The sequence below is a fragment of the Pongo pygmaeus genome, chromosome 16 (genome assembly GCF_028885625.2).
Source record: "Pongo pygmaeus isolate AG05252 chromosome 16, NHGRI_mPonPyg2-v2.0_pri, whole genome shotgun sequence".
NCBI lineage: Eukaryota > Metazoa > Chordata > Mammalia > Primates > Hominidae > Pongo > Pongo pygmaeus.
The window spans coordinates 81,547,598-81,573,391 of record NC_072389.2 but is presented as its reverse complement, the minus strand read 5'-3'; the positions used below and the strand labels follow the sequence as shown (position 1 = coordinate 81,573,391).

At 41.4% G+C, this 25,794-nt stretch overlaps 1 protein-coding gene across 9 annotated transcripts in view; it reads right to left on the bottom strand.

Moving 5' to 3' along the window:
- The window catches only part of UBE2Q2 (ubiquitin conjugating enzyme E2 Q2), a 58,655-nt gene extending 38,251 nt beyond the window's left edge, over positions 1-20,404 (bottom strand). Inside the window, exons 1-4 of one of the 9 annotated variants that reach the window (XM_054450072.2) lie at positions 19,674-20,152; positions 19,035-19,178; positions 9,032-9,133; positions 3,500-3,604 (exon numbers count right to left, since the gene is read on the bottom strand). In XM_054450072.2, the coding sequence (XP_054306047.1) occupies positions 3,500-3,604; positions 9,032-9,133; positions 19,035-19,178; positions 19,674-19,853 (531 nt within the window). In that variant the 5' untranslated portion in view covers positions 19,854-20,152. Of the gene's footprint in view, positions 1-3,499; positions 3,605-9,031; positions 9,134-19,034; positions 19,206-19,673 lie in introns of all 9 variants that reach the window. The other 8 variants (XM_054450076.2, XM_054450075.2, XM_063652801.1 and 5 more) reach the window with 8 other exon arrangements.
- Between the last annotated feature and the right edge of the window lie 5,390 nt (positions 20,405-25,794).

Here is a 25,794-nt window from a genome sequence, read left to right as displayed (position 1 = left end):
CAGAGAGAGACTCTGTCAAAAAAAAAAAAAAAAAAAAAGAAAAAAAAAAAGAAACAGAAGGAAAAGTGAATACTGAAAACATATTTCTCCCATCTGCTCTTTGTCCTGAGGTTCCACTAGAATTACGGTGAAGAATAAACACACAATTACAAAAAAGGAATGGGGTTACCAGCAGACCAGAACTCACCTCCACTAGACAATGACAGTAAATGGAAAATGGTTAATTAATGGACCAAAGCCAACAAAGGTGGAGGTTAGGCAGATATCGATAACAAGGAGGCAAATTTATCTCACAGCACCCTGAAGAGGCTCTAGACTCAGACACTAGGTACCCCAGAGAGTGGGACAGATAGGCAAGACTGTAAACAGATTAACAAAAGCCTATATACAGAACACATTTTCCAGGCCCTGAAACACACTGTTCTACCACATCTCCTTAAGCAGAACCTAAGCAAACATACATCTACCTCAGGCAAAAGAACACAGATTTCATCTCCAGAGGAATGGAGTAGTTCCAGCCATCATTTATGATTGCACCAGGAGATAAGATAGAGGGGTAGGGAATAACCATTGGGAATCAGCCTAAATTCCCACTAAAAGCTACCAGTTGACAAGTCTTGGCCACAAAGAACTCCCAATCAGTCTTTCAGTCCTTTTTTTTTTTGTTTTTTTGAGATTGGGTTCCATTCTGTCACCCAGGCTGGAGTACAACTGGCATGATCACAGCCCACTGCAGCCTCAACCTCATAGGCTCAAGTGATCCTCCTGCCTTAGCCTCTTGAGTAGCTGGGACTACAGGCAGGTGCCACCATACCGACCTAACTTTTTATTTTTTGTAAAGATGGGGTCTCAATATGTTGTCCAGGCTGGTCTTAACTCTTGGGCTCAAGTGATCCTCCCATCTCGGCCTCCCAAAGCACTGAGATTATAGGTGTGAGCCACCACATCCAGCCTCCCAATCGGTCTTTTAGTACCCCTCTCAAATATGAACAAAAAAGGGAATTAAAAGACTACAAATGATAAGCAACATAGAATAGATACCTGAGGAAAGGTTTTAAAAAAAAAAAAAAGACAAAAATAAACTAAGAAAAAAATTTATTAAAGAAAAAAGATGCTAGGGAGAGGGCCAAAGAGTATCAAAATAGCTCCTTAAAGACACTTATGAATACATCCATGGAACAAAAATAGAATATGAACAAAAAATAACCAGCGAAGAAAAGGCTCTTAGAACTCAGGGCTCATCTTGGGAGTTGGTCCCCAATGAACCACACCTCCTGTCATCACGGTCCTTGGATGGGCCCATCCCACAGTGAATCTGGGTTGGCCCCGAGACTCACTTTAACCTACAGAATTTGGTAGAAATTATATTGGACCTGTTCCAGATCTAAGCCTTAAGAACACCTGGCAGCTCCACTTCTATGCTTCTGGAAGCCAAAAATAGGAACTGACTATCCTCTTGGAGAAAGAGAAGCCACATGAAGAGGCCCGAGAGGATGAGACGCTATGCAGAAAGGCCAGATGAAGAAACACCAAGGCAGCAGACCTGTGGGTGAAGAAGCCGTCTCAGACATTCTACTGCAGCTGAGCATCCAGATGACCAGTCCCTGCCACCATCTAAACCACAGAGTGAGAGCTGCCAAATGAGACCAGCAGAAAACCTGTCCAACTAGCCCCAGTTAAGCCATACAATAGCGACAGATAGGCAAATTTGTTGTTTTATGCCATTAAGTTTTGGGATAATTGGTTAAGCAACAATAAATAAAACTTAAAGTTATGACTGTCCAAATAACATTTCCAAAAGTTGAAAGAAAAATATTTCAGATTTTAAAATTAAAGAAAAATAATTTAGAAATAATATGAGATACAAGACTCAAGACAAGAAGAGGTCTAAAATCCCATTAACGGACACTTCGAAATGAACAAATAAAATGGAAAGGAGAAAATTAACAACAAAAATATGAGAAGATTAAACATTCCAAATTTGAAAGAGCCTATCCATAGACCTATCCATTTGGTATACTCAGCACAATGAGTGAAAAAAGACCCACACTAAGTATACTGTTGTGCTGTTTCAGCACATCAAGGAAAAGACAAACTCCTAAAGGCTTCCAGAGAGAAAGCCATACGTAAATGACTGAAACTCAGAATGGCATGAGGCTTCACCACCACGACTGGTTAGAAGACAACAGCACAGACTTTGAAATTCTAAGGTAAAATTATCTTCAACCTAGAAATATATAATCAACCAAACTACCAATCAAGTGTGAGGGAGGGTAGAATATAACAGAAGTCAACACTGATGGGGATGTGCTATGCACCAGGCACTGCTCTAAATGGTTTACTTGTAACAACTCATTTAATCCTCATAGTTCCCCCAAAACATAGGTACTAACACTATTACTGGTTCCCCCATTTTGCCAATGGAAAATTGATGCATAGAACAATTAGGGAATCAGCCCAAGGGCACACAGCCAGTAAGTAGCAGAACAAAGATTCAAACCTATCTCGGTCTGGCTCCAAAAACCAAACACTGGATAGTATTTTTCAGAAGCTAGAGCTCAGAAAATGTACTGCTCCATGCTTTCTTAGGGTTTTGCCTGAGAATATAGTCAGGCAAAATGAGAAAGGGTAAGCCAAGAAAGACGGCATGGGATTCAAGAAACAATGGATCTACTGTAGGAGAGCAGATGAGAAAAACCTCAAGATGGCATCTACACAGCCAACCCAAAGAACCACCTGCCAAGATGGGCACAGAGGAACCAAAGGCTTCAGAAGAAAGGGAAACCTCACAGAAAGGGCTACAACAGAATTTTTTAAATTAAAAATTACTATTATGAGGAAGACACTGCAAAACAAAAAGCTGCACCAAGAAAGGAAATATCCTATCTTAAATATTCTAGAAAACTTGGCTTTACTCTACAAAGTCCTAATGATAATTAGTGATTACTTATATGACTAAAGATAATATTTGAGGAAGGGGAGGTGAGTGGTAAGTGGGTGGTATAAGAGCTAAATTATCATGTATTATAGTAAAAAAAAAATAGGTAATAAATATTTAGATGCCTAAATAAGTAAATCCAGAATGAAGTTAGTGGTGGTGGTGAGCTAGTGGAAATTTCTGTTGCTTGCAGGAGATAACATTTGGTTTAGTCTTTAAAAAGCACAGACAGACTTAAGGAGATGACATTGCTAGGTGATGGTAATTGAATAACCAAAGACAAACTATGAAAGAAGCAAGAGCATTTATGGAAACCAGCAATATTAACAAAAAGGTGGTGGTAGGGAGAAGGGCAATTGTTTGCCTGTATAGTAAATACCAGCAGCTCCAAAGAATGAAAAGTTTATTTTTAGTACCTAAAACAAACAAAACAATTCAATAGGAACAAAAATGAAACTAACTTCTAAATAAGTTGAATAATAAAAAGAAAAATCATCCTAGTTTGACTTTTGCTTGTGACAATTTATTTAGCTCTTGAACACTAGAGAATTTTTACTTTACCTGACCCGTGGGTAGTGGTTGATCTAGCATCTCAACATCCAGGTGCTTAGGAAGGTTATATAAACTGCAGAGTTCACATATCAACCACTTCAATTGCTGACGAAGCTACAAAACACATTTCAGTAAATAAGCATTATGTTAAAGAGCCCTTAGAAGACATCAATAATGTTATGACTACTGTAATCAATCCAGTAGGAAATGAAAAAGTTTGTTACTGCTCAACTGCAGCTTACAGATTTAAAAAATAGTCTTTAAAATATTTTCAGGACCCTCTAGTATAAGAAAGTTACTATGGCTTGGGGTATAATCACTACAACTGATACCTAGCAGAATGACAACAATAAGGGCAGAGGAACGAAGTTCCAGACATTGTCCAATTTCTCACTGCTAACCTGTTTTCTGAGAAACTTACAACTTCAGACAAGAGAACATTAATGCATTAATGAGGCTACCAAAAAAATAAAAACAAAAAATAACAGAAAAAATAACCCAGACACACACAGGCAGTGTTGTTACAGATGGATTACAAAATTATATATTCCAGTCATATTCATTTAAAAATACAGAAGCAAATATCTAGTAGACAGAGCCTGGCAATCTAGATGACCTTGGATATCCTATCTAATTCCCTGAGTATGAGTCTACCCATCTGTAAAACAAAGAAATGAAAACTTTCCCAGAATGGTAAAGATGAAATGAAACCTGTAAAACACTTGATACTTAGTAGGCTCTTAAGTGTCTGTATAAAAAATAACAATAATTCACTAGGAAAACTGCAAAGAATAACTGTAAATTTCCATGTTTAAGTCCAGATTGTTTTGTAAGCATATTTGCTTTCAACAAGTAAACAAGGTAAATCATGTGCACAAGTATGGTTTTCATTGTTTAAAATGTTTTTCAATGTATAAGGTAACTCAAATGGGATCTAATAAGGCAACTCACTTCACTTGGTCAGGAACAGTTTCCTAGGTGGCTCTGACCAAGAAAAGAGATGAAAAGAAAGAAGCAGGTTTACAAAGGACAAAGAAAGAAGACACAGGATTAGAATGGGTTAACGAAGCAAAGAATAAGCCTTCCCAAAGTGGACAACAGAGCAAATGAAAATGAGGAAGGCTGAATGGTAAATTAGGATCCAACAAAAATCTTCATGCTTAAAAGGAAACCAAGCTCCAGTGTGGATCTGATATCCACCCAATACGCTCTACTGCGTGCTAAGTGCATAACGAAGATGAGGCAGGGCAATCTGGACAGACCTAGACACTCTGGCCTCTGGCACGGAAGGGGCTCCAGGAGTGCTGGGGAGAGAGGCAGCAGGGTAGTGGAGTCATACCAAGCAACAGGAAAGACAGGGTAGTACATTTTCCACGAATTTCAATTTTCCTCCCTTCCTCCACACACCAAAAAAGCATTTGAGGGATGGGAGGAAGAAACTGAGATCACAGGGAAAATAGTAAGAGACATTCAGAAGGACAGGTCTTAGAAAATTACTAGTTTGGGGGCGGTCAGAGAACAGTAGTATATAAAAGAACGCTAAGACAGTTCCCAGGTTTAGGTATGGGTGACTAGTTTGATTATTTCATTTTGTCCCACTCACAATCACAAGGAGAATTACTGAGAAAAAAACACGGGGCTGACAGAATGCTAGGAGGTGGGTAAATGCAAATTTAAATGTCATCATTTTGAATATCCATGGCACTCTAAGTGAGATTCCCTAACATATATGATTTACAGACAGATATATGGGTTTGAAACTCTGGAGATGAATACAGATTTAGGAATCCCTAGAACAGAGGTCATGACTAAAGTAATGGGAGTAAAATATTACTCAGAGAAAGCACAGAATGAGAAGAGAAGAAGTAGGCCAAGGAAGAAGAGATCAGAGGAGACCAAGGCAGGGTGATAAGATAAAAACAAGACAGTAATCAGACGGAAGTTCCATTAGATTATCAGTTCCCAGAGGACAGGGACATGCCTTATTTGTCTTTTATACTCAATTATCACAGAGCCTGACACAGAAGCCAATTTTTTTTTTAATTGTGTTCTACTATTAACAGTTTCCTGTACCCACCAGGAAAAGAAAAAAGTATAAACAAGCATATAGATTTTTTTACACTGTATACTAAAAAGGCCAATTATACACAATATTTTATGCCTTGCTTTTTCACTTAATATATCTTAGAACTTTGCACATGCTCTTATGGAAAGACTGGCTGCATTTTTTTTTTTTTTTTGCCTACAACAGAATATTCTATTATAAAACTATACACTATTTTTATTTAACCAACTCTTTATTGGTGGACATTAAGAATGCAGGAATGTTTCAACAAGGGAACAATCGACAGTATCAAAATACTGCAGAGGGGTCAATTTGGGGACTAAGAGAGGAGCCGCTAGTTTTGGCAACTAGGAGACAAATTTTAGTGCAACGATGAAGGCAGAATCCAGATCATAATAACTTCAGCGAAAAAAGGTGAAAACATGTAGCTTATTCTCTCAAGAAACTAGGTTTTGATAAACTGGCAGAGGCTGCAAGAGTGGGAGGTGAGTTGTTTTCTCCTTCATGTAAATATATTCACTTTTTAAAAAACTAGGACCAATTTTATATCCTATTTCATTTAACCTTATGAATGTGTTTATGTAATATTTTAGATACTGAAAAATAACTCATTTTTGCTATTACAAAACCGTTATCTTTAGATCTTCAGAAGCAACTTCCTAAAAGGAGGTAGAGTAACAGAACTATGTCTACCACTCTTTCCCATCAACCCCCTTGCTGGGGATGTAAACATGTGTCCATCTAGCTTTTAATTTTTACCTCTTACCTTCATGGCTCTCCACACAAACCTTAACTCGTGTGTGTGTGTGTGTGTGTGTGTGTATATACACACACACACACAGAGAGAGAGAGAGAGAGAAAGAGGGTCTTGCTATGTTGCCAAAGCTGATCTCAAACTCCTGGGCTCAAGCAATCCTCCCACCTCGGCCTCCCAAAGTGCTGAGATTACAGGCATGAACCACTGTGCCAAGCCTCAGCCTTAACTCTTAAAATATCTTTTTTTTTTGGAGACGGAGTCTCACTCTGTCGCCCAGGCTAGAGTACGGTGGCACAATCTCAGCTCACTGCAACCTCTGCCTCCCAGGTTGAAGCAATTCTCCTGCCTCAGCCTCCAAGTAGCTGGGATTACAGGTACATGCCACCACACCCGGCTAAATTTTGTATTTTTAGTAGAGATGGCGTTTCGCCATGTTGGCCAGGCTGGTCTTGAACTCCTGACCTCAACTGACCCGCCTGCCTGGGCCTCCTAAAGTTCTGGAATTACAGGCGTGAGCCATCACGCCCAGCCTTCTGTTCTTAAGAATAGATGTGTTTAAACCAACTATACAACTATAACTTATCTTGACAAAAAGCAGAGTTGAGACTCAAACTTCCTCAAATAGTTTTCCTAAGACTATTTACAGAATAATCTAGCCTTTCCTTATGAAGTTAGAATACCACCTTTACCTTATACTAAATTCTCATTTGCATGACTCTGGTTCTAAATTTCCATTGCCTTTATCTGTCTGGAACAGAGTTAGTACACAATATTTTACTGAACATCTGGTTGAACAAGTCTATTCGTTTTTTTATCATTTACCCTTTTAAACAAATGTTAGAGTCATTTTGTCAACTTCCAAAAATAAACCTGCTGGGATTTGTACTGAAATTTAGTTTATATATATATATATATATACACACACACACACACACACACACATACACATGTATATACATATATACACATAACATGTATATACACACACACATATATATTTTTTGAGACAGGGTCTCACTCTGTCACCTAGGCTAGAGTTCAGAGGCACAATCTAGGCTTACTGCAATCTCCGCCTCCCAACCTCAAGCGATCCTCCCACCTCAGCCTCCTCAGTAGCTGGGACTACAAGTGTGTGCCACTACACCCTGCTAATTTTTGTTATTTTTTGTAGAGACAGGTTTCACCATGTTGCCTAGGCTGGTCTTAAACTCATGAGCTCAAGCAACCTGCCTGCTTCAACATCCCAAAGTTCTGGAATTACAGGCATGAGCCACTGCACAACCAGCAGAAATTACATTTACGAATATGAAGACATGGCGATAAGTGACATATTTATAACATGATATCTGCTCATCCAGGAACACAGAATGCAAATCTTTCCTTCCACTCAGCAAAACTGTCATGTTCTTGATAAAAGTCCTGCACATCTAAGTTGATTCTTAGGTATTTAAGTTTTGTTGAAATACTTGAAAAAATACTTTATCACTGTATCTTCTATGTGATTATAGCTAAAATTGTGGAAAGCTATTGACTTTTATGCAACAGAACTTTCAACCAGTAATCTTAAAAACTCTTTTATTCAGTTGGTTCCTCTGAATATTTTTAGGTAAACAATCATGTCAGCTGAAAATAATGATGATTATTTTTCTATAACGACTGTATGATATCATGGGAAAATACAGTAATTTTTTTTTTTTTTTTTTTTTTTTTTTTGAGACGGAGTCTAGCTCTGTTGCCCAGGCTGGAGTACAATAGCGTGATCTCGGCTCACCACAACCTCTGCCTCCCAGATTCAAGCAATTCTCCTGCCTCAGCCTCCCAAGTAGCTGGGATTACAAGCATGCGCCACCATGCCCAGTGAATTTTTGTATGTTTAGTAGAGACAGGGTTTCACCACGTTGGCCAGGCTGATCTCGAACTCCTGGCCTCAAGTGATCCGCCCGCCTTGGCTTCCTAAAGTGCTGAGATTACAGGCGTGAGTCACTGCACCTGGCCAGTAAATGTTTTTTAAAATAATGTAAAACTATATAGACTATGACCTCAACTATTTAAACGTATGTATAAAGGTATATGTATTTTACTAGCAAAGAAAAAATATATACTGGTAGAAAATAACCATCATGTCAACAGTGGTTATATTAGGCAGAGAAATTATGGGAGATTTTAATTTTTTTCCTGTCTATATTTTACTAATTTTCTCAACAATGCTTGCTCATGAGTTTTATAATCAAGAAAAAAAGTTAAAAATTTTTTCAACATGGAAAGTTATATTTCTTTATATACTAAAAACAAAAATAAAACTTTCTGTTCTTTTACTGCAGACTTACAGACCCTTGAAAGAAAAGGCAATTCCCTCATACTAGTTCTGGTGTCATTCTCCTCATCTCTCCCTTCACTTCTACCTTGGTCTTTTTTCTGCTTCCCATCTTGGCTAGTGGTCTCTACCCAAAATGCTTGTTTGGCTTAATGGTTAGAATTCAGGGAAAAAGAGATCCCTAATTTGTAATCTAAATTAAGGTTATACATGTGGGAAATAAAAGAGAGAGACCAGGTAGTAAATAGAATTTGAAGGACAAAAAAAAAAAAAAAACACTAGTCTTTAATTCCTACAAGATTATAATCATTAATCATGCTTTTATATCACATTATCTCTTAACATTTAATTTCTATATGTAATATTCATGAGGAAAAGAGAAAATAGGTTGGCTTATTTTCTTACCAAATTGTTGTTCTTAGTATCTTCTAGACGTTCCAGAACTGATGTCAGATTTGGGTCTTCAGAATCCACAAACCATATGGGTGAAGAAGATGGATAGGATTCCTGTTTAACACAGAGACACCTATATTAAACAATTACAAACAGACTAACCCAAATATGCAATTAAACCACACCACTAAACGGCAAGATGACTATGGATTTAAACAAAATGTATGAGGGGAAAAGGCAACACATTAAAAACCATGTGAGGAGCTGGACTTTTGAGACAACCATTCTCCTTGCATAGCACTGCCTGTTGCTACAGCTCATAGAAGTCAATGATTTTCTTCAACAGTTGTAGGCAGCCTCTAAAATGGCCCCGATCACCCTCACCTCCTGGCATTCACACCCTTGTAAAATTCCCACCCCTGGACCTAGGGACTCACTTCTAACGAAGAGAATACAGCAAAAGTAATAACATCACTTCTGAGATTAGGCTACAAAGAGACTATGATGTCTGCCTTGCCCATCCTTCTCCTGCTCTTTCCATTGCTCCCTCTGATGGAAACCAGTTGCCATGTGATGAGGTGCCCTATGGAGAGACCCACATGGTGAGGTATTATAAAAGGCCTCAGACCAATAGCCATCTAGAAACGGAGGCCCAGTCCCACAGCCTGTGAGATGAATCCTGCCAACATCTACATAAGTGAGCTTGGAGCTGCCAACATCTACATTCTCTCCCTATCCTGCCTTAGGATGATCATAGCTGCCACCAACACCTTCACTGCCTGGTGAAAGGCCAAGCCAGTGAACCCAAGGTAAATTGCACAAAATCCTGACCCACAGAAATGGTGAGATAATGTTTGTTGCTTTAAGCTGCTAAATTTGCTACAGAGCAATAGAAAACTAATTCAAATACCATGAAATTCTAATGTTTTAATCTATCACACAAACCAAGTACTACCAAGAAATGCCATTACTACATATATATATATATACACACATACATATATATATATAATTTTTTTTCTTTTTTTCCTCGAGACAGAGTCTTGCTCTGTGGCCCAGGCTGGAGTGCATGGTGCAATCTCGGCTCACTGCAACCTCCGCCTCCTAGGTTCAAGCGATTCTCCTGCCTCAGCCTCCCAAGTAGCTGGGATAACAGGCACGTGCCACCACGCCAAGCTAATTTTTTGTATTTTTATTAGAGACAGGGTTTCACCATATTGGCCAGGCTGGTCTTGAACTCCTGATCTCATGATCCACCCACCTCAGCCTCCCAAAATGCTGGGATTACATGCGTGAGCCACTGAGCCAGGCCCATATCTTTTTTAAAACACAATTACACGTGATTTTTTTAAAAAGCTAATGAACTAAGCATTATATGCTTTCACCCACTAACAGATATTTACTCTGTTACTTTGTATGGTTTTCTATTATAAATTGGGGAAAAGCCATTATTATTATATATTAGCTTCAGAACAACTAGGTTCAAGTCATGGAAAACAATTTCACAGAAACGATTTTAGGAAACACTGCTTTGAGAACTATAATCTGATTTATACCTGAAGCCACAGAAACTGAATATTTTTAAAGCATTTTACCAAATGTTCTTTTAAGAATAAGTTGTATTGATTGAGGACATCATTAATAGTATACCTGGTCAATAATGGGTTATTTACATTCTCGTTCCTCCAACTCTTACTGTGCCCCAAATCTCTTTACAGGCTAAATGAGAAACTCTCCAGAATTAATCCTGTTCTTAACACCACTTATTGAGTACTGCATTTTCTTCTTCAAATTCTTCAGCACACATTGGGAATACACCATCTGGACCATTTTTACTGTTTTAGTTTTTAGGTTTCTTTTTCCTTAGGCTAAAGAAACTGCAACTACACTTAGGATCTCATTATTTGGTTAGTATTTGTCTAGTAAACTTCAGCATAAGCCAAGAAACATACATGTCGTCGCTCTGGACTGAAACCCTTGAAAACCATGTTAAGAAAATTACAAAAACAATTAGCTGAAATCATGTTTTTAATCTTGTAGATGAAAAGATATGATACACTGCAGATCTAAGTACCTATTCCAATGGTTCCCAAAGTGGGGCCCTCAGACCCCAGGTCCAAACTATTTTTACAAGAATACTAACATGTTGACATATGTTGTAAGGGTGCAGATACAATGGTGGGTAAAAATGCTGGCACTTTAGCACAAATAAAGGCAGTCATGGTATTCTTCACTATGCACAGGAAAGGCTTAAAAAGGAAGGGCAACAAAAGGTCAGTTTAATTTAAGAATGTCTACGATAAGGCTGGGAATGGTGGCTCATGCCTGTAATCCCAGCACTTTGGGAGGCCGAGGCAGGACGATCACTTGAGCCCAGAAGTTCAAGACCAGCCTGGCCAACAGGGTGAAACCCCATCTCTACAAAAAAAATACAAAAATCAGCTAAGCATGGTGGTTGCATGCCTGTAGTCCCAGCTACTTGGGAGGCTGAGGCAGAAGGATTGATTGAGCCCAGAGGGTCGAGTCTCCAGTGAGCTGTGATCACGCTACTGCACTCCAGCCTGGGTGACAGAACAAGACCCTGTCTCAAAAATAAAAAGAACGTCTATGATGAAGCAGTGAAAATTTTACTATATCTGAATCCTTGAATATGTCTTTTTAATATTTCAAGTGATGAAATGGGAAGTGTACATGAGCATTCCTACAGACTGCCTGAGAAAAAACCCTTGTGTGACTAAGTCACGAAGTGAATTAACCACTTAAATGGAATATCATTTTTACTTGAAAGGATGACTGACAATGTTATTTCAACTTGGGTTTTTGTCAGGCATTTTCCTCAAAAAATGAGATTCTGTCATTTCAAGGAAAACAACAGACAGGCCATAATAAAATTCAATAATAAAACTGCTAATAATAAAATGCAAGTTTTTGAACAAAAAATTAGAATTTTTGAAAACCTGTATCCACCACTGTTTTCCAAGAATATCCTGATAACGTTGACGGCAATATTGATGAATGTATTTTGATACTGTAAAATCAAATGTATCACCATTTAGAAGATCTCGGTGAACCATTATTTTCTAAATGACCAATGCATGATGTTATAATATCATGCAAGGGTAAAAGATCCAAAGTTCAAGAAGACCAAGTTTTGATGGAGTATCAAAAAAGAAGCCTAGGCAACATGGCAAAACCCTGTCTCTACAAAAAAACACAAAAAATTAGCCAGTAAGATGGCCTACACCTGAGTCCCAGGAGACTGAGGGTGCAGTGAGCTGTGATCACACCACTGCACTCCAGCCTGGGCAACACAGTGAGCCCCCATCTCAAAAAAAAAAAAAAAAAAAAAAAAGAATATCCACAATTATCTAAAATGGCCGTTAAAATATTCAGAATTTTTCCAACCAGGTATCTGTATGAGGTTGGGTTTTGTTTACATTATTTCAAGCAAATATCATACAACAAATTAAATGCAAAAGCAAATGACAGAGCAAACATCAATGAAATCTGCAAAAAATGTAAGACTGTGCCACTATTCTATTTTTTGGCTTAGAAAATTTTGTTTCATAAAAGCACATTTATAATATGTGATGAGTTTTTAAAGAGTTAATGTTTTAAATATTTCTGATTTAACTTCTAGTGATAAATACCAATAGACATAACTTACATAAACCAAAGCCCTTAAGTCCTCAATATATTTTCAAGAGTGTAAAGGAGTCCTGACCCCAAAACTCTGAGAACTGCTGCCTTCCCCTCCACTTTCCTTCCTTCCTTAGAATTTTTTCCTTGGAAGAAACATCCCTTTGCCATTCTACATTAACTTACACAGTTCCATTGAGACCAGTTTTGCTACCTCCCTCCCATCTTTCCTCCTCCCTCTCTTGACACAAAACCTGACCAAAGGATTCTACCAGCCCACCCCATTTCCAGTGATTAGCTGTCAGGTGGGCTAAGGCAAGAAAATCTGGGTTTTCCCTGAAGCTAGACCTCTAGTTCTGGGAGATCTGGAATCACAGGGACAAGGTTGGCCACCTTGGGGTGGTCAGAATTCATCTTGCCTAAACGTGAGGAGTAAGTTATAACATGGATCTACAATATTGTTGAGTGAAAAAGCAGATTACAAAAAAATCTGATTTTTTAAGGGAGAGGGAACATACATAAGCATCGGAGAAAAGAGATGAGCAGATAACTGGAAAGATACAAAATTCTGATAGTGGTATATTCTGAGTGGTAGAATTATAAGTAATATCTCCTAGTTTTGACTAAAATTTTTTTAATGTCTTACAATAAGGTTTTGTTTTCCATATTATAAAATATCCACCACGCCAGGAAACTTAACCTTCAGCACAAACTCTACATCATGTTCAAGGTTTGTTCAGTTTAATATTTAAGAGACAATCTACTTTGAAAGACATCTAAAATAATGACCAATATTTCTACACCTACGCATTAATATTTTCAATCTTTCACATGCTTTAAGTTTTGTAATTTTATAAGGTTAACTAAGCTTTATATCTATCTTAAAAAGATAAGTTTTCCTACCACTTCTCTTTAAAATAAATATGACCTACAGTATATCAGTTTTTAAACAGTGAATGGTGCTCAAAAATCCCAATACAAATTCAGGCAGTTTTCCCATATATAGAATGTTTAAGTGCTTCTAGCACCGCTTTTTTTCACCACAGTTATGAAAACACAGAACAATTACCTAAGCATCTAATTAGTCAGGTCCTTTGTTCCTCATCCATTCTATTAGTTTTATAGTAATTTTAAGGCCTGTGAGGATGAAGTTGTCTGTGACAGCTACCATAAAGATTATTGTAAGTGGACAAATTTCAAACAAGTTCATCACCACTACCATCCCCACCATAAAACCGTCTTAATGGAGAGAAACACAACTCAAGATTAACCAAGCCAACCTCTTTACCTGTCACTACTTAAGAAAAAGGTTTTTTTTGTCTTATTTAGAAGTAACTTTCTGTATCTATTTTTCTCCATAAATCCACTGAGACCATTGTGTGGCTCTATCTCAAGCACCAGCAACCAAAACTGGTTGACCAGAATGGTCAGTTTTTGTATCTTTCCAAATGTAGGACACAGCTATCTTCAGGGATTTCTTTTTTTTTTTTTAAACTGATGCACAAACTTCTTGAAGGTTCAGAGATAACAGCAGTTGTAATTCTTCCGAAGGCCAATTATGGGACACATTACTTTCATACTTTGCTGTTCAATAAATGTGCGGTGGAGAATGAAGTAAATTGACAGAATTAGCATATAGTACCTTAATAAAATTCTAACTGCTCTGACAACAAAAGATACTTAAAATGCATACACATGGTTCCCTGCTAATCATTTTACAAATAAACAACCAAGTAGCTAACCTAGAGCCCACAAAAGCAGAGTAAAAATTCTAACACTTGTTGAAATAAAAATGCTTATATACCCGTGATAAAAAGAAAATGCTTAAGTATTCAAACACAAGCAGCAAATTACAGCTACTGAGAACATCATTGTAAGCAAACTGAGGCACAGAAAAAGGTGCTGATGGGGATCTGAACCACCTAAGCTGCAGAAACCCACTGGATGGTTTCCTAGGTTCCAAGTTGGGATTATCTTTCAGAATCTTCTAGAAGAGATCACATAACACTGTTAGAAAGGATCTGGAAAAAGGGACTCCTGCTTTATCACTCTGGCTCTCCAGTCATGCTTTACATTTGGCAGTGACTATTCTCCATTCAACTCAATTCCCCATCCCTCAACTAGCTGACATTTATCAAATACTACCCTTTTCCAGGTCTAAATATGTTTAACCAAATTAAAAAAAAAAAATCAAGATACTAAGGGATATACTATTCACAAAAGGGAAACCTAAGTCTCCTCTTCATATATCTGTTCCTTTCAAGGACAGGTATAAAAATGGGGATGAGGGAGCATAGATAACCACCAGGAATTTGACCCTATATTATAAATTGGTCAGATAAATGAAAACAATGATTCTTCTGGAATGAAAGTACCACTTAGGTGCTTAACATGACAGTTCTGATATTTCCAAATGCTCTTCCATGAATCCAATTTGGAAAGGTAATCTGTCTCAGGAGGGCAAACCAAAGAGAAAGTCTTAGGCTCCTTAGTCCAGGTTTATTTCCTCTGCACAACTTTGACTGGACTACTTTTTAATCACAGTAAAGACTAGAAAAATGCAAGATGAAGTTAACAGCAGTGCTTTATTTCCCACGAAAAGCTGTTATAAAGCATTTTCAAAATAAAGTGTTATTCAGCCACAAATGACACCAGCACTTTTATATTTGTAGAACATAATATCATTGCCAAAGAGCTTTCCTCTATATGCTGTCTTGCAAGGCAAAAAATATTACCTATTGTATACAGAAACACAGTAAAAGAAGTGACTTACTTAAGCTCCTAACTACTAAATAAAAGCTAAACTTCTCACTTCCTCCTAGATTCACAGCTCCAACATTTTTAAAATTTAGTATCTTGCTGTTGGGGGTAGGCACTTTTTGGCAATAATGAATAGAAATTTAATTACCCAATCAAAAACAAAGTCCCACTAAAAGCAGCCTAGCAAACAGCCACTTATGCAGAAAGGGTAATAATTTATGCTCTACAAGTAACATAAAAAATGAAGTTTCATTTGTTTACTAGCTAATTTACTTCCTGGGGGAGATTTTTCATTCTAAAACAGTGATTCCCTACCAAGAGTGCCCAGATGCCAAAAAGTCCATAAAAGGAGTAATGGAGTTGCCAAGTTATGTTAAATACTTCAAAACGACTAAAGCCATGTACTAGCTCCCAATAAGGCTAAACAGGTTATTAAAACAAGCTGCTTTGCATTTCGGCGTGATTGTAACAACTAATTAGATGGCAATCAGGTTAGTTTACTGAAGATGCAAAAACTACACTTAAGTTTGTATAACAGGCAATCTTTCGTATCATGGCTTCACAGAAAACAATAAAAAGGACTCCTTGAGGTTGAAAAAGAGCACTCTTTTCCCTTCATTATTTAAGATCAGGACAAATTTATAAAACAGGAAAAGAATTAGCTCAATTCCCTCGGCCTACAGAGTAAAACATCTACTCTGTTTTGGTCTTTTTCACTTCTTACACTCTCATATGAAGTCAATTTACAGACTTCCATCAAGCCCTTAGAGACCTTTTTGTACTATCCACGACAAGTTACTGATGTCATCTCTGCACTTTTGACAAATTCTTAGCAGTTAACTTACAAGGCAGTTAAGATTTTTGTTCAAATACAATACAGCTAGAATAGCACCATATACTCAAATATTTATGAAGCATTTATTGAGTGGAAGATAAAAAGCACAAAGCATAATTATAAAATATTCTCCCCTGCCACCATAAAAAGAAAAATTTAAAGGCTTACAGAATACAGCATAAGAAAACATGACCAAAGCAAAAACAGTAAGGACTAAAGAAGGGAGGAAGGGGAAATAACAGCATGAACTAAATATGACCCAGAAGAGCCTTGAGGGATGGTCAGGCATATAAAGACAAATGGGGTAGGGTTAACGGGTGGAGATCAGGGGCACAACAGGAGGAAATATAGCTGATACAGAAACCTGAAAGGAAAAGCCAGCAGAGCACCTGTACAGGACTCTTCAGAAAGTAGCATGCACGTGTGTAAAAAACAACTTAGTTTCTCAAACATTAGAGAAACTGCATAAGGATGTTTCTTGGTAAGTATAAAGAAGACAAGTCCTAGCATGCAGAATTCAAATATGTGAACTGTCTTAAAGAGGAAAAGTTAAAGAATAAGTCAAACTCATTACCTTTTCAAGAGTTACAACTTTAGAGAATAACAAATCATTAATCAAACCGAATCATTTGAAATCCAACCCCATTTTTCCCTTGATCTTTCCCTTCTAAGCAAATGGTATCGACATGAACAAGCCATGTCATTTTATCAAAACAGTCACCCATGTTTAAAAGAGTCTTTACGGCCAGGAACGGTGGCTCACTCCTGTAATCCCAGCACTTTGGAAGCTTGAGGTGGAGTTCAAGACCAGCCTGGCCAACATGGTGAAACCCCGTCTCTACTAAAAACACAAAAATTAGCCAGGTGTGGCGGAAACCTGTAATCCCAGCTACTCGGGAGGCGGAGGCAGCAGAATTGTTTGAACCTGGGAGGCGGAGGTTGCAGTGGGCCCAGGTCACACCACTGCACTCCAGCTGGGACGACAGAGCGAGACTCCGTCTCAAAAAATAATAATAAAAGAGTCTTTTACCTTCAAAAGATACAAGCAGAAATATTTACAGATGAAGTGATCTGTCTGGAATCTGCTTCAAAATCATCCAAAGTGGAGTACAGATGAAGATTAGCCAAAAGTTTATCATTGTTGAGGCTGGCTACATTACACTGTTCAACTTTTGTACATTTGATGATTTTCCATAATAAAAAGTTAGCAGACATTTGTACTGAGCAGCTGCCATGATAATTATCTCCTGATAGTCTGTCATATTTCACTAGCACCTCAATTTTAATAGTTTCTACCTAGCGGTGGGTGCCATTACACTAGTCCTCACTAAATCCTCCTTGTACTGAAAGTGTCACATTCACTTCTTGCTCCATTTCTGTTGCCACTGCCTAATCCAGGTCATCACTCCTCATTTTTATCTGCAGCAGACTCTTACCAGCCTTCAATATGGTTCTCGATGGGGCATCAGTGGCACTTTAGCTGGGATAATTCTTTGCTGTGGCAGACTGCCTGAACGTTACAAAACATTTGGTATCCCTGTACTCCTAGCACTAAATGCTGGCACAGCAACAAAACCACCCCACCCCCACTGGGATAACCACATTTCCTAATGCCACCCACTGTAGAGAACCACTTCTAATCCTGGATGGCAGATACATTCTCCCAACTTACCTGAGTAAACTTAGTAGCTCCCCACAGCCTACAAATTCAGTCTCCTATCATTCAAACCAGCCCTACCTTTTCCTGGCCATGCCCTAACTTCTACCAGAGTAATCACCCTCGAAGCCATTCAGGCCCGTCTCCTTAAAACACCTGCTTCATGACAACTACTACACTTTGTTTTCCACTCTTGGAAAATCTTCCCCTTCTCCAGCCTATATCGTGGGCTTCTCAAGTCTGAGCATAAATTTTCTACTACTAAGGAAACCACCCTTTCTCAAATCTCCGTGTCTTCTTTGGGTGGAGTTTCCTCAGTCTAAAATGCCCTTCCATCAGCCTTCCAAAATTGTATTCACCTGTGGAAGCTCATCTCTAACTGTCTCAGCCTCTCATCAAAGCCTTCCCTGAAGCGCACCTCCCCCAAGTCAAAATTAGTTGCTCCCTTTGGCTTTCACGATGATACCACAGGAGATGTCACTTTGTTGAACTCTTCCCCCAAGAAGACTGAGTTCTGAGAGCGAGGACTACTTCACTCAATTCTGCAACACTAGTGCCCAGAACACTCAGACGTATTCATTCAATAAGTGAGTTACCTCCTCAGTACAGCACTGTGTTGTTGTTGTTGTTTTTTTTGAAATTAACACACCTTCTCCCCAGATAGTCTGGTAACCATTTTAAGGTCAATTATAACATCAAGGTTTTTGTAAACGCCAGCCACCCTGCAGGCACTTGAGTACCCACTGACTCAACCAAAGGGAGTTAAAAACAACAGACTTGGTTTTAGCCATGTTTGAAAAGGAGCCCGAAGCCACCACCTTAACGCCTATTATAACCAAGAGAATATTCTGCAGTTTGGACCAATATCCTACATCAATTTCACGACGAATAGCTTCACGATACACTTTTATGGAGAAACTCACTCAATACATCAATTCCTTTACCAAGCCTTGGGTTTCTAATGAGATTTCCGCTTAATGAGTGAGTTTTTAAAAGTGTCTTTTCGGCTTTGTGACATAGGTGATCTTTCTGGGGAGCAGCCCTGGCGCGTATCTCCTTTCACCTATCCATTTTCGAGGCTTACACACAAGGGAGGGGCCACACGAATACACACTCAACACCACCTGCCGCATCGACGGTACTATGCGCCTTTCCAGAACACAGCAGCGCGCAGCCAGGCCCGGGGGAGAGGGGTCGCTCAAACAGCACCAGAGTCTGCATTCCAACTTTTCCTCCGTCAACGAGTCCATTCTCATTGTCAGTTTCTCCTTAAACGCAAACTTAAAAACAATTGGCTGAACAAGCGGGAACAAGGAAAGTCCGACTGAAAAATGAGGCGTTAAAACTTAAGGGCCGTTCCCCTTGCCGGCCTGGGCTCAAACAACAGCCGGAGCCGCGCCGCCCCGCCCCGCCCCGCCCAGGTCCCGGGAGCAGGCCGGCTGAGGGCGGCCATGGACCCCACCAAGGCTTGGGTCGCCGCGGACTCCCCCCTCGGGGCTAGGAGACGGGGACCGAGATGGGCCAGAAGCCCCCAAGCCAGCCCCACGCGAGAAGCCGGAAACACGCGCCCTCCGCCTCCTCCCACCCAAGCCTCGCGCAGTCCCAGCCCGGCCTGGGCTGGGCCAGTCGTGGGGGAAAGGGGCGGGCCTGCCCCGCCCGGGGAGCCGGAGCCTCTCCGGGGCAGGCTCCCCTTTGTCCCGGGACTCGGAGCGCCCCCTCTCCGTCCTCGCCCTGCCCCGCGGGGCCGCGGCCGGGCGCCTCACCGTGATGTTGCAGTGGAGCGTGAGTGGCGGCGGCGGCGAGTGCGGGCTGCCCGGCTGCGGCACCAGGAACTGGCAGTGCAGCTCGTCCAGCTTCCAACTGACGATGCGGAATCGCTCGTGGTTCTTGTCGAAGATGGACGCCAGGAACTTCAGCTCGGCCTTGAGCCCTGACACGGACATCTTCCCCTCATCTCCGGCGGGAGGGGCGCGGAAGGGGAGCCGGGCCCGGAGCCGCCGTCACGGCCGCGACCGCCCCGCGGGGCCGGCCTGGGCCGCGCTCTCGCGGCTCCGCCTCGTCGAGCGCGACTGGAAAATGGCGAGGGGCGCGGAAGCCTCGGCGGGTAGCTGTGTGGCGACCTGGGTGGCTGCTCCCTTTGTAACCGACTCCAGCGGCAGGAGGCGGCGGCCCGCGGCTTAAAAGGGCAACAGCGACGCCGCCCCCGCTACCGCCTGGGAAAGGGCTGCCCCCACCCCGCCCCCGTCCCTCTCACCCCGGCGCGCCCTGCGCGCTCCCGTTTCAGCGCGTGCACGATGCCAGAGCGCGCGCGCGCTCCCGGCCGCCCCCTCCTCGCCTTGACCCAGCTCACTTCTTCCCGACCCATCTGCTCCGTTCTTCGCACCTGCGGACTGGGGGCTCGGGGCCAGCTGGCGCCCGGGCCCCAGAAGTCGGGGAGGAGCCGGAGACCCCCGCGCGGCCCCGCCGCCGGCCTGGAGCCGGACACGTGCGCGGCGGATCGCGCCGGCCACGTCGGCGCCGCTGCAGACTCGCGCCAGCCCCTGGGGGCGGCTCCTCAGCTTGGCGCTCGGCGCGGCACCCGCTAACCTCACTGGGGGGACTTCGTGGGAGACGAGGGTGCGGCCCACCCAGCGTTACCTCCGCTACTTTCACCCTAGTCCGAGCCACCGCTTCGCTAGGCTGGGTTCCTATGAGGACCTTCTCACCGGACTCGCTTCTCCCGCCTTTGCTCTCAAACCATCCATTTACCCAAGACGATGGTTTAGCCCCTGCAGGCTATTTCCTAGAGGTGTCCCACGATTTTATCCCTTCCCTTAGCTACCACCTGTGTTCACTCTGCCGTATATAGTCTCTCTCTCCCCGCTTTCCTCATTTTGCCTTGTTTCCCAAGCTTAAGATAACCCTCCCCACCCCCACCCCCATCCCCATGGAGCTAGGGCTGCCCACTATTTTCATTAAACTCTTAGCTCAAATATCATCTCCGGCACCCCCCACCACCACCCAATTTCAAATAGTCACCCTGTGTCACATCGTCCTGTGCTTAGTTTTTGTTGGGCACCTGTGACTAACTGATCTCTAACCCATTTATTCCTTGTCTCTGCCCTGTGTTAATGTGTTCAGAGCTGTATCCCCAGGACCTAGAACAAGACCTGTTATATAGTAGAAACCTGGTATGATTGAATTGAATGCTCTCGCTCTTATCTGGAATCCCCACCTCTAGCACAATTCCTGGCACATTCTAGGTGCTCAAAAAATGAATAAAGGTCTGCATAGCAGTCCAAAGGAATACATCCCAATTTGGCAGACAATAGTGTGTGCAATCATAAGTGCCAGAGGCAGGACCAGCTGCATGTGCGTCCAACCTATGTGGTTGCACAGTACTCCTAGCTTAGAAGGGCACCGAGCTTGGTTTAATACTCTGGTGTCACCATTTTGAAATTCCTAATTTTTCAGAAAGGGGCTCTGCATTTTCCTTTTCCAGTCTTACCTTGAGTTACCCAACCCTGACACCTGTCTCTTTCTTCCTAATCTACAAGAGATCCCTGGGCTACTGGTCCCCTTAGATGACAAAATACAGAACAACACAGGGACACATTAAGTCTACTGAAAGTTTTTATTCCCATCTACTTCTGAGATTTTGTATCATGTTATAGTCCTTCTTAGCCTTTAAGAAGACAGATAAACTTTTCCAATTTACCTCAGTAAGTTAGTAGCTCCCCACAGCCTACAAATTCAGTCTCTTATCATTCAAACCAGCCCTAACTTTTCCTGGCCATGCCCCTTCTACCGTCTTCTACCCCAACTTCTATCTAGCCTTTAAGAAGACTAAGATTCTCACAGACCCGTTTGAGAATCTAATAAAAGCTTTGATCCATCTTCCCAGGAAAATACTTCTGCATCTAAAATTTTGTACTCATGGGGATTCATGACCCCAGCACTAGAGCTACCACACTACACACTGGGACTGGGAGAAGAAGGGGTTCCAGGCCTGAGTTTTGAGCCAGAAACAACTAGGCTGCTGTATTGGCATTATTGCTGGGTTAAGCACAGAAGTTGCTTCCACTTTATTTTTTCTTCAGTCCCCAGTTTCTTGGGACCCTAACAGGCATGGCATTCCGAGATAAGGATTTGAGACAAAGAGCAACAAACTCTTGAGAAGTTGGTATGACTTTGAGAAACAAAATTCCCTAAACAAGTTATTTAATCTGTCTAAGCTTTATTTTGTTACCTCTAGATTGCTGTGAGAAAATAGAGCTTTCTAAATTGCAAATGTTTTTACTAGTTGTGTCTCAGAAATATATACAAATATTAATTTCACAGTCGCTTTTTGAGCATCTATCTTCTGCATGCCAAGCTGTAGGACGGCTAGAAAGATACATAGATACAGTCCCTGATTTTAAGAAGCTTAACATTTAGCATCAAAAACAAAATATTGTTTCCTGATGCTTTTGGCTGCAAATAATAGAAAACTGTGATTTAATCTGCCTTGGACAATAAGGAAATAAATTACCTCACATAATAGGAAGTCCAAAGACAGAACAGTCTCCAGGATTGGTTGACCTGAGCTTTCGTGTCATCAGAAGTCCAAATTCTTTCCATCTCTTTTGTTGGGTTGAGAGCAAGGTGGCTGTAGCTGTTCTTGCAGTTCACATCCAGACATGAAAATATCCAGAGGCAGAAAGGACATTTTCTTCTATGTTTCCTTCTAACACATGGGAAGCTTTCCAAGAATCTTCCCAGCAGACTTCCCTTAGTGTGTCTTTGGCCAGAAGTGTGTCACATGCCCACCCCTAGCCAATCACAGAGAAGTAGATGGGATTACTCTGGATTTCCAACCTGCTGGGATGGAATGGTTGCTGGGGAGTCACCATAGTCCTACACAGACAAGTAAAGACAACGTCAGATCATATGTAATATGAGGTTCAAACTACTGAACTACATTTCAGGGGAGGAAAAAGCTAATTCCATGAATTATTTGCATGAAAGTAGGGCCATATTCAGAGGATATTCAAGAGCCCATTTGATTGTAGAGTACAGCAAGGGGCCAAGAGAAAAGTAAAGTTGAGATATTATTTTTGATCAGATTTTGCGCCCTGAAATACCATGCCAGGGACTATAGTGTAATAGTTTCATTTGGTGAGAGAGGTCACTTTTTTTTTTTTTTTCCCCGAGACGGAGTCTCGCTCTGTCACCAGGCTGGAGTGCAGTGGCACAATCTCAGCTCACTGTAACCTCTGCCTCCTGGGTTCAAGTGATTCTCCTGCCTCAGCTTCCCAAGTAGCTGGGACTACAGGCATGCACCACCGCGCCCAGCTAATTTTTGTATTTTCACTAGAGACAGCGTTTCACCATGTTGGCCAGGATGGTCTCGATCTCCTGACCTCATGATTTGCCTGCTTTGGCCTCCCAAAATTCTGGGATTACAGGCATGAGCCACCACGCCTGGGCAAAAGTCATCACTTTTTTTTTTTTTTTTTTGAGATGGAGTCTCGCTCTGTCGCCCAGGCTGGAGTGCAGTGGCACGATCTTGGCTCACTGCAAACTCTGCCTCCTGGATTCACACCGTTCTCCTGCCTCAGCTTCCCAAGTAGCTGGGACTACAGGTGCCCGCCACCACGCCCAGCTAATTTTTTTGTATTTTTAGTAGAGACAGGGTTTCACTGGAGTAATCACTTTTAAGATTAATCTGGGCCAGGTGCGGTGGCTCATACCTGTAGTCTCAGCACTCTGGGAGGCTGAGGCAGACGGATTGCTTGAGTCCAGGAGTTCGAGACCAGCCTGGCCAACATGGCGAAAACCCATCTCTACTAAAAATACAAAAAATTAGTGAGGCATGGTGGCACGTGCCTGTAGTCCAGCTACTCGGGAGGCTGAGGTGGGAGAATCACCAGAGTCCAGGGGGTCGAGGCTGCAGTGAGCCAAGATTGCACCACTGCACTCCAACCTGGGCAACCAGAGTGAGACCCTGTCTCAAAAACAACAACAACAAAAAAAGAAAGAAAGATTAATCCGGCATTCATATATAAAATGGATTATAGTGGGCTTAGAAGTATGCAGCCACCGAAAAGAAGCAAGAAACCTGGATTCTACATCTGGCCTGCCATTAATTCAATGGGGCAAGTCATACTCAGCTCTGAGGCTCCTCAGCTGCAAACAATGAAGAGCCTTTGGATCAGTCTGAGTCAAGAGTGAAAAAAATTGAAGTAGGGGAAATGGCAGTAGAAAGAACCACACTAGGGAATCAATGTGCAGTAGAACTGCTAGAGCTTAGAGATGACGGGAGGATGGAAGGAGAGAGAGGAAATTTGTTTAAAGTAACACTTTGAAATTTCTAGAGCAGATGGCAGGGAGGGAGTGATGCCATTGACACATCAAGAAAAAGATGTTGAATTTGGTGTGCTGATGGAACTTAGGCAGAGAGTTTGTATCTTAAGTTTGAAGTTTATGAGGGAAGTCGGAGCAAAGGACACATAATTGGGTCAGCCACACAGGTGGGTGATGGTGGAAGCCATGCCATAGGTGTGATCATTGAGTCACAAGGGAGGGAAGACAACCTGGGATGTTGAAGGGACCCTGAGGAAGGCTCACCATTGGTGCTTGAGTGGGAAAAGAGTCATTTGAAGTCATCAGAGGATGACTCGTGTTGAATATTTATGGAAGGGACAAGTTAGTTCAGGACCAAGAAAAGGCCATAGGCTTTAGAGATTAGAAGGTCAGTGGTGCTTCAGAGAAAATCATTGCAGTAGAATGGTGGGCATGAGGTCAAAGTGATGTTAAAGTGAAGAGAATGTACCTAGCCTACTTTCTTGAAAAGTTTCAGGGTGTTGAGAAAGAGAAATGGAACAATGGTTTGCAATAGCAAAGCAAAGGGAAGCTTTTGTGTTTGGTTTGGTTTTTATTATAGGACAGACAGAGGTGGACTCACTATGAAATAAGCTTCAGGACCCCTAGCACTTACACAGGCCCCTTCTAAGTAAGTATTAACTTTTCCCCCCTAATTTGATATTTGTAATTTTGTATTCTTTTTTTTTTTGAAGAAGAAGACTCCCAAGATTAAATAAGCTTTAGGCCCTGAAAACCCTGGATCTGCCTCTAAGGAGAGAACCATTCACAGGCAATGAAGACTGGATACAAGAGAGGAGAAAAAGCATGCTACTGGGTCCTGGAAGAGAAGAGAAAACATGGGATAAAGAGTTACTCATAGAAAGGAATGCCCCCTCCATAGAGGATAGGGTTGGGGGAGAGAATTGGGGAAGACACAAAGAAATGTTGAGTTAGACTAGAGAGTTGTTGAGAGACCTCATACTGAATAGATAACATTAATTTCAGCAAAACAAGATTGGGGATTAGTACGATAGATAAAAACAGAAGCCAGAGGACAAAGAAGTACTAAAAAAAAAAATCTGCTTGAAAACTCTGATCATGGAGTCTCATCTAGATGCGCATAAAGGATCATGAGACTAGGATGGGTTGGGAGGCTGGAAGTCTCCAGGAAGACAGAGCAGGTTCAGTGTGAAAGGAAAAATGAGAGCTGCCACAGCCTGTACAGTGGAAGAATTTCAGACTTCAAGAACTGGAATGCATGCAGCCGTAAACAAAGAAAGAGATCATGTCTTTTGCAGGAACATGGATGGAGCTGGAGGCCATTATCCTTAGCAAACTAATGCAGGAACAGAAAACCAAATACTGCATGTTCCCACTTATAAGTGGGAGCTAAATGATAAGAACACATGGACACAAAGAAGAGAACAAAAGACAATGGGGTCTACTTGAGAGTGAAGGGTGGGAGGAGAAAGAGGATCAAAAAATATAACTATTAGGTACTGGGTTTAATACCTGGGTGATGAAATAATCTGTACAATAAACCCTATGACATGAGTTTAC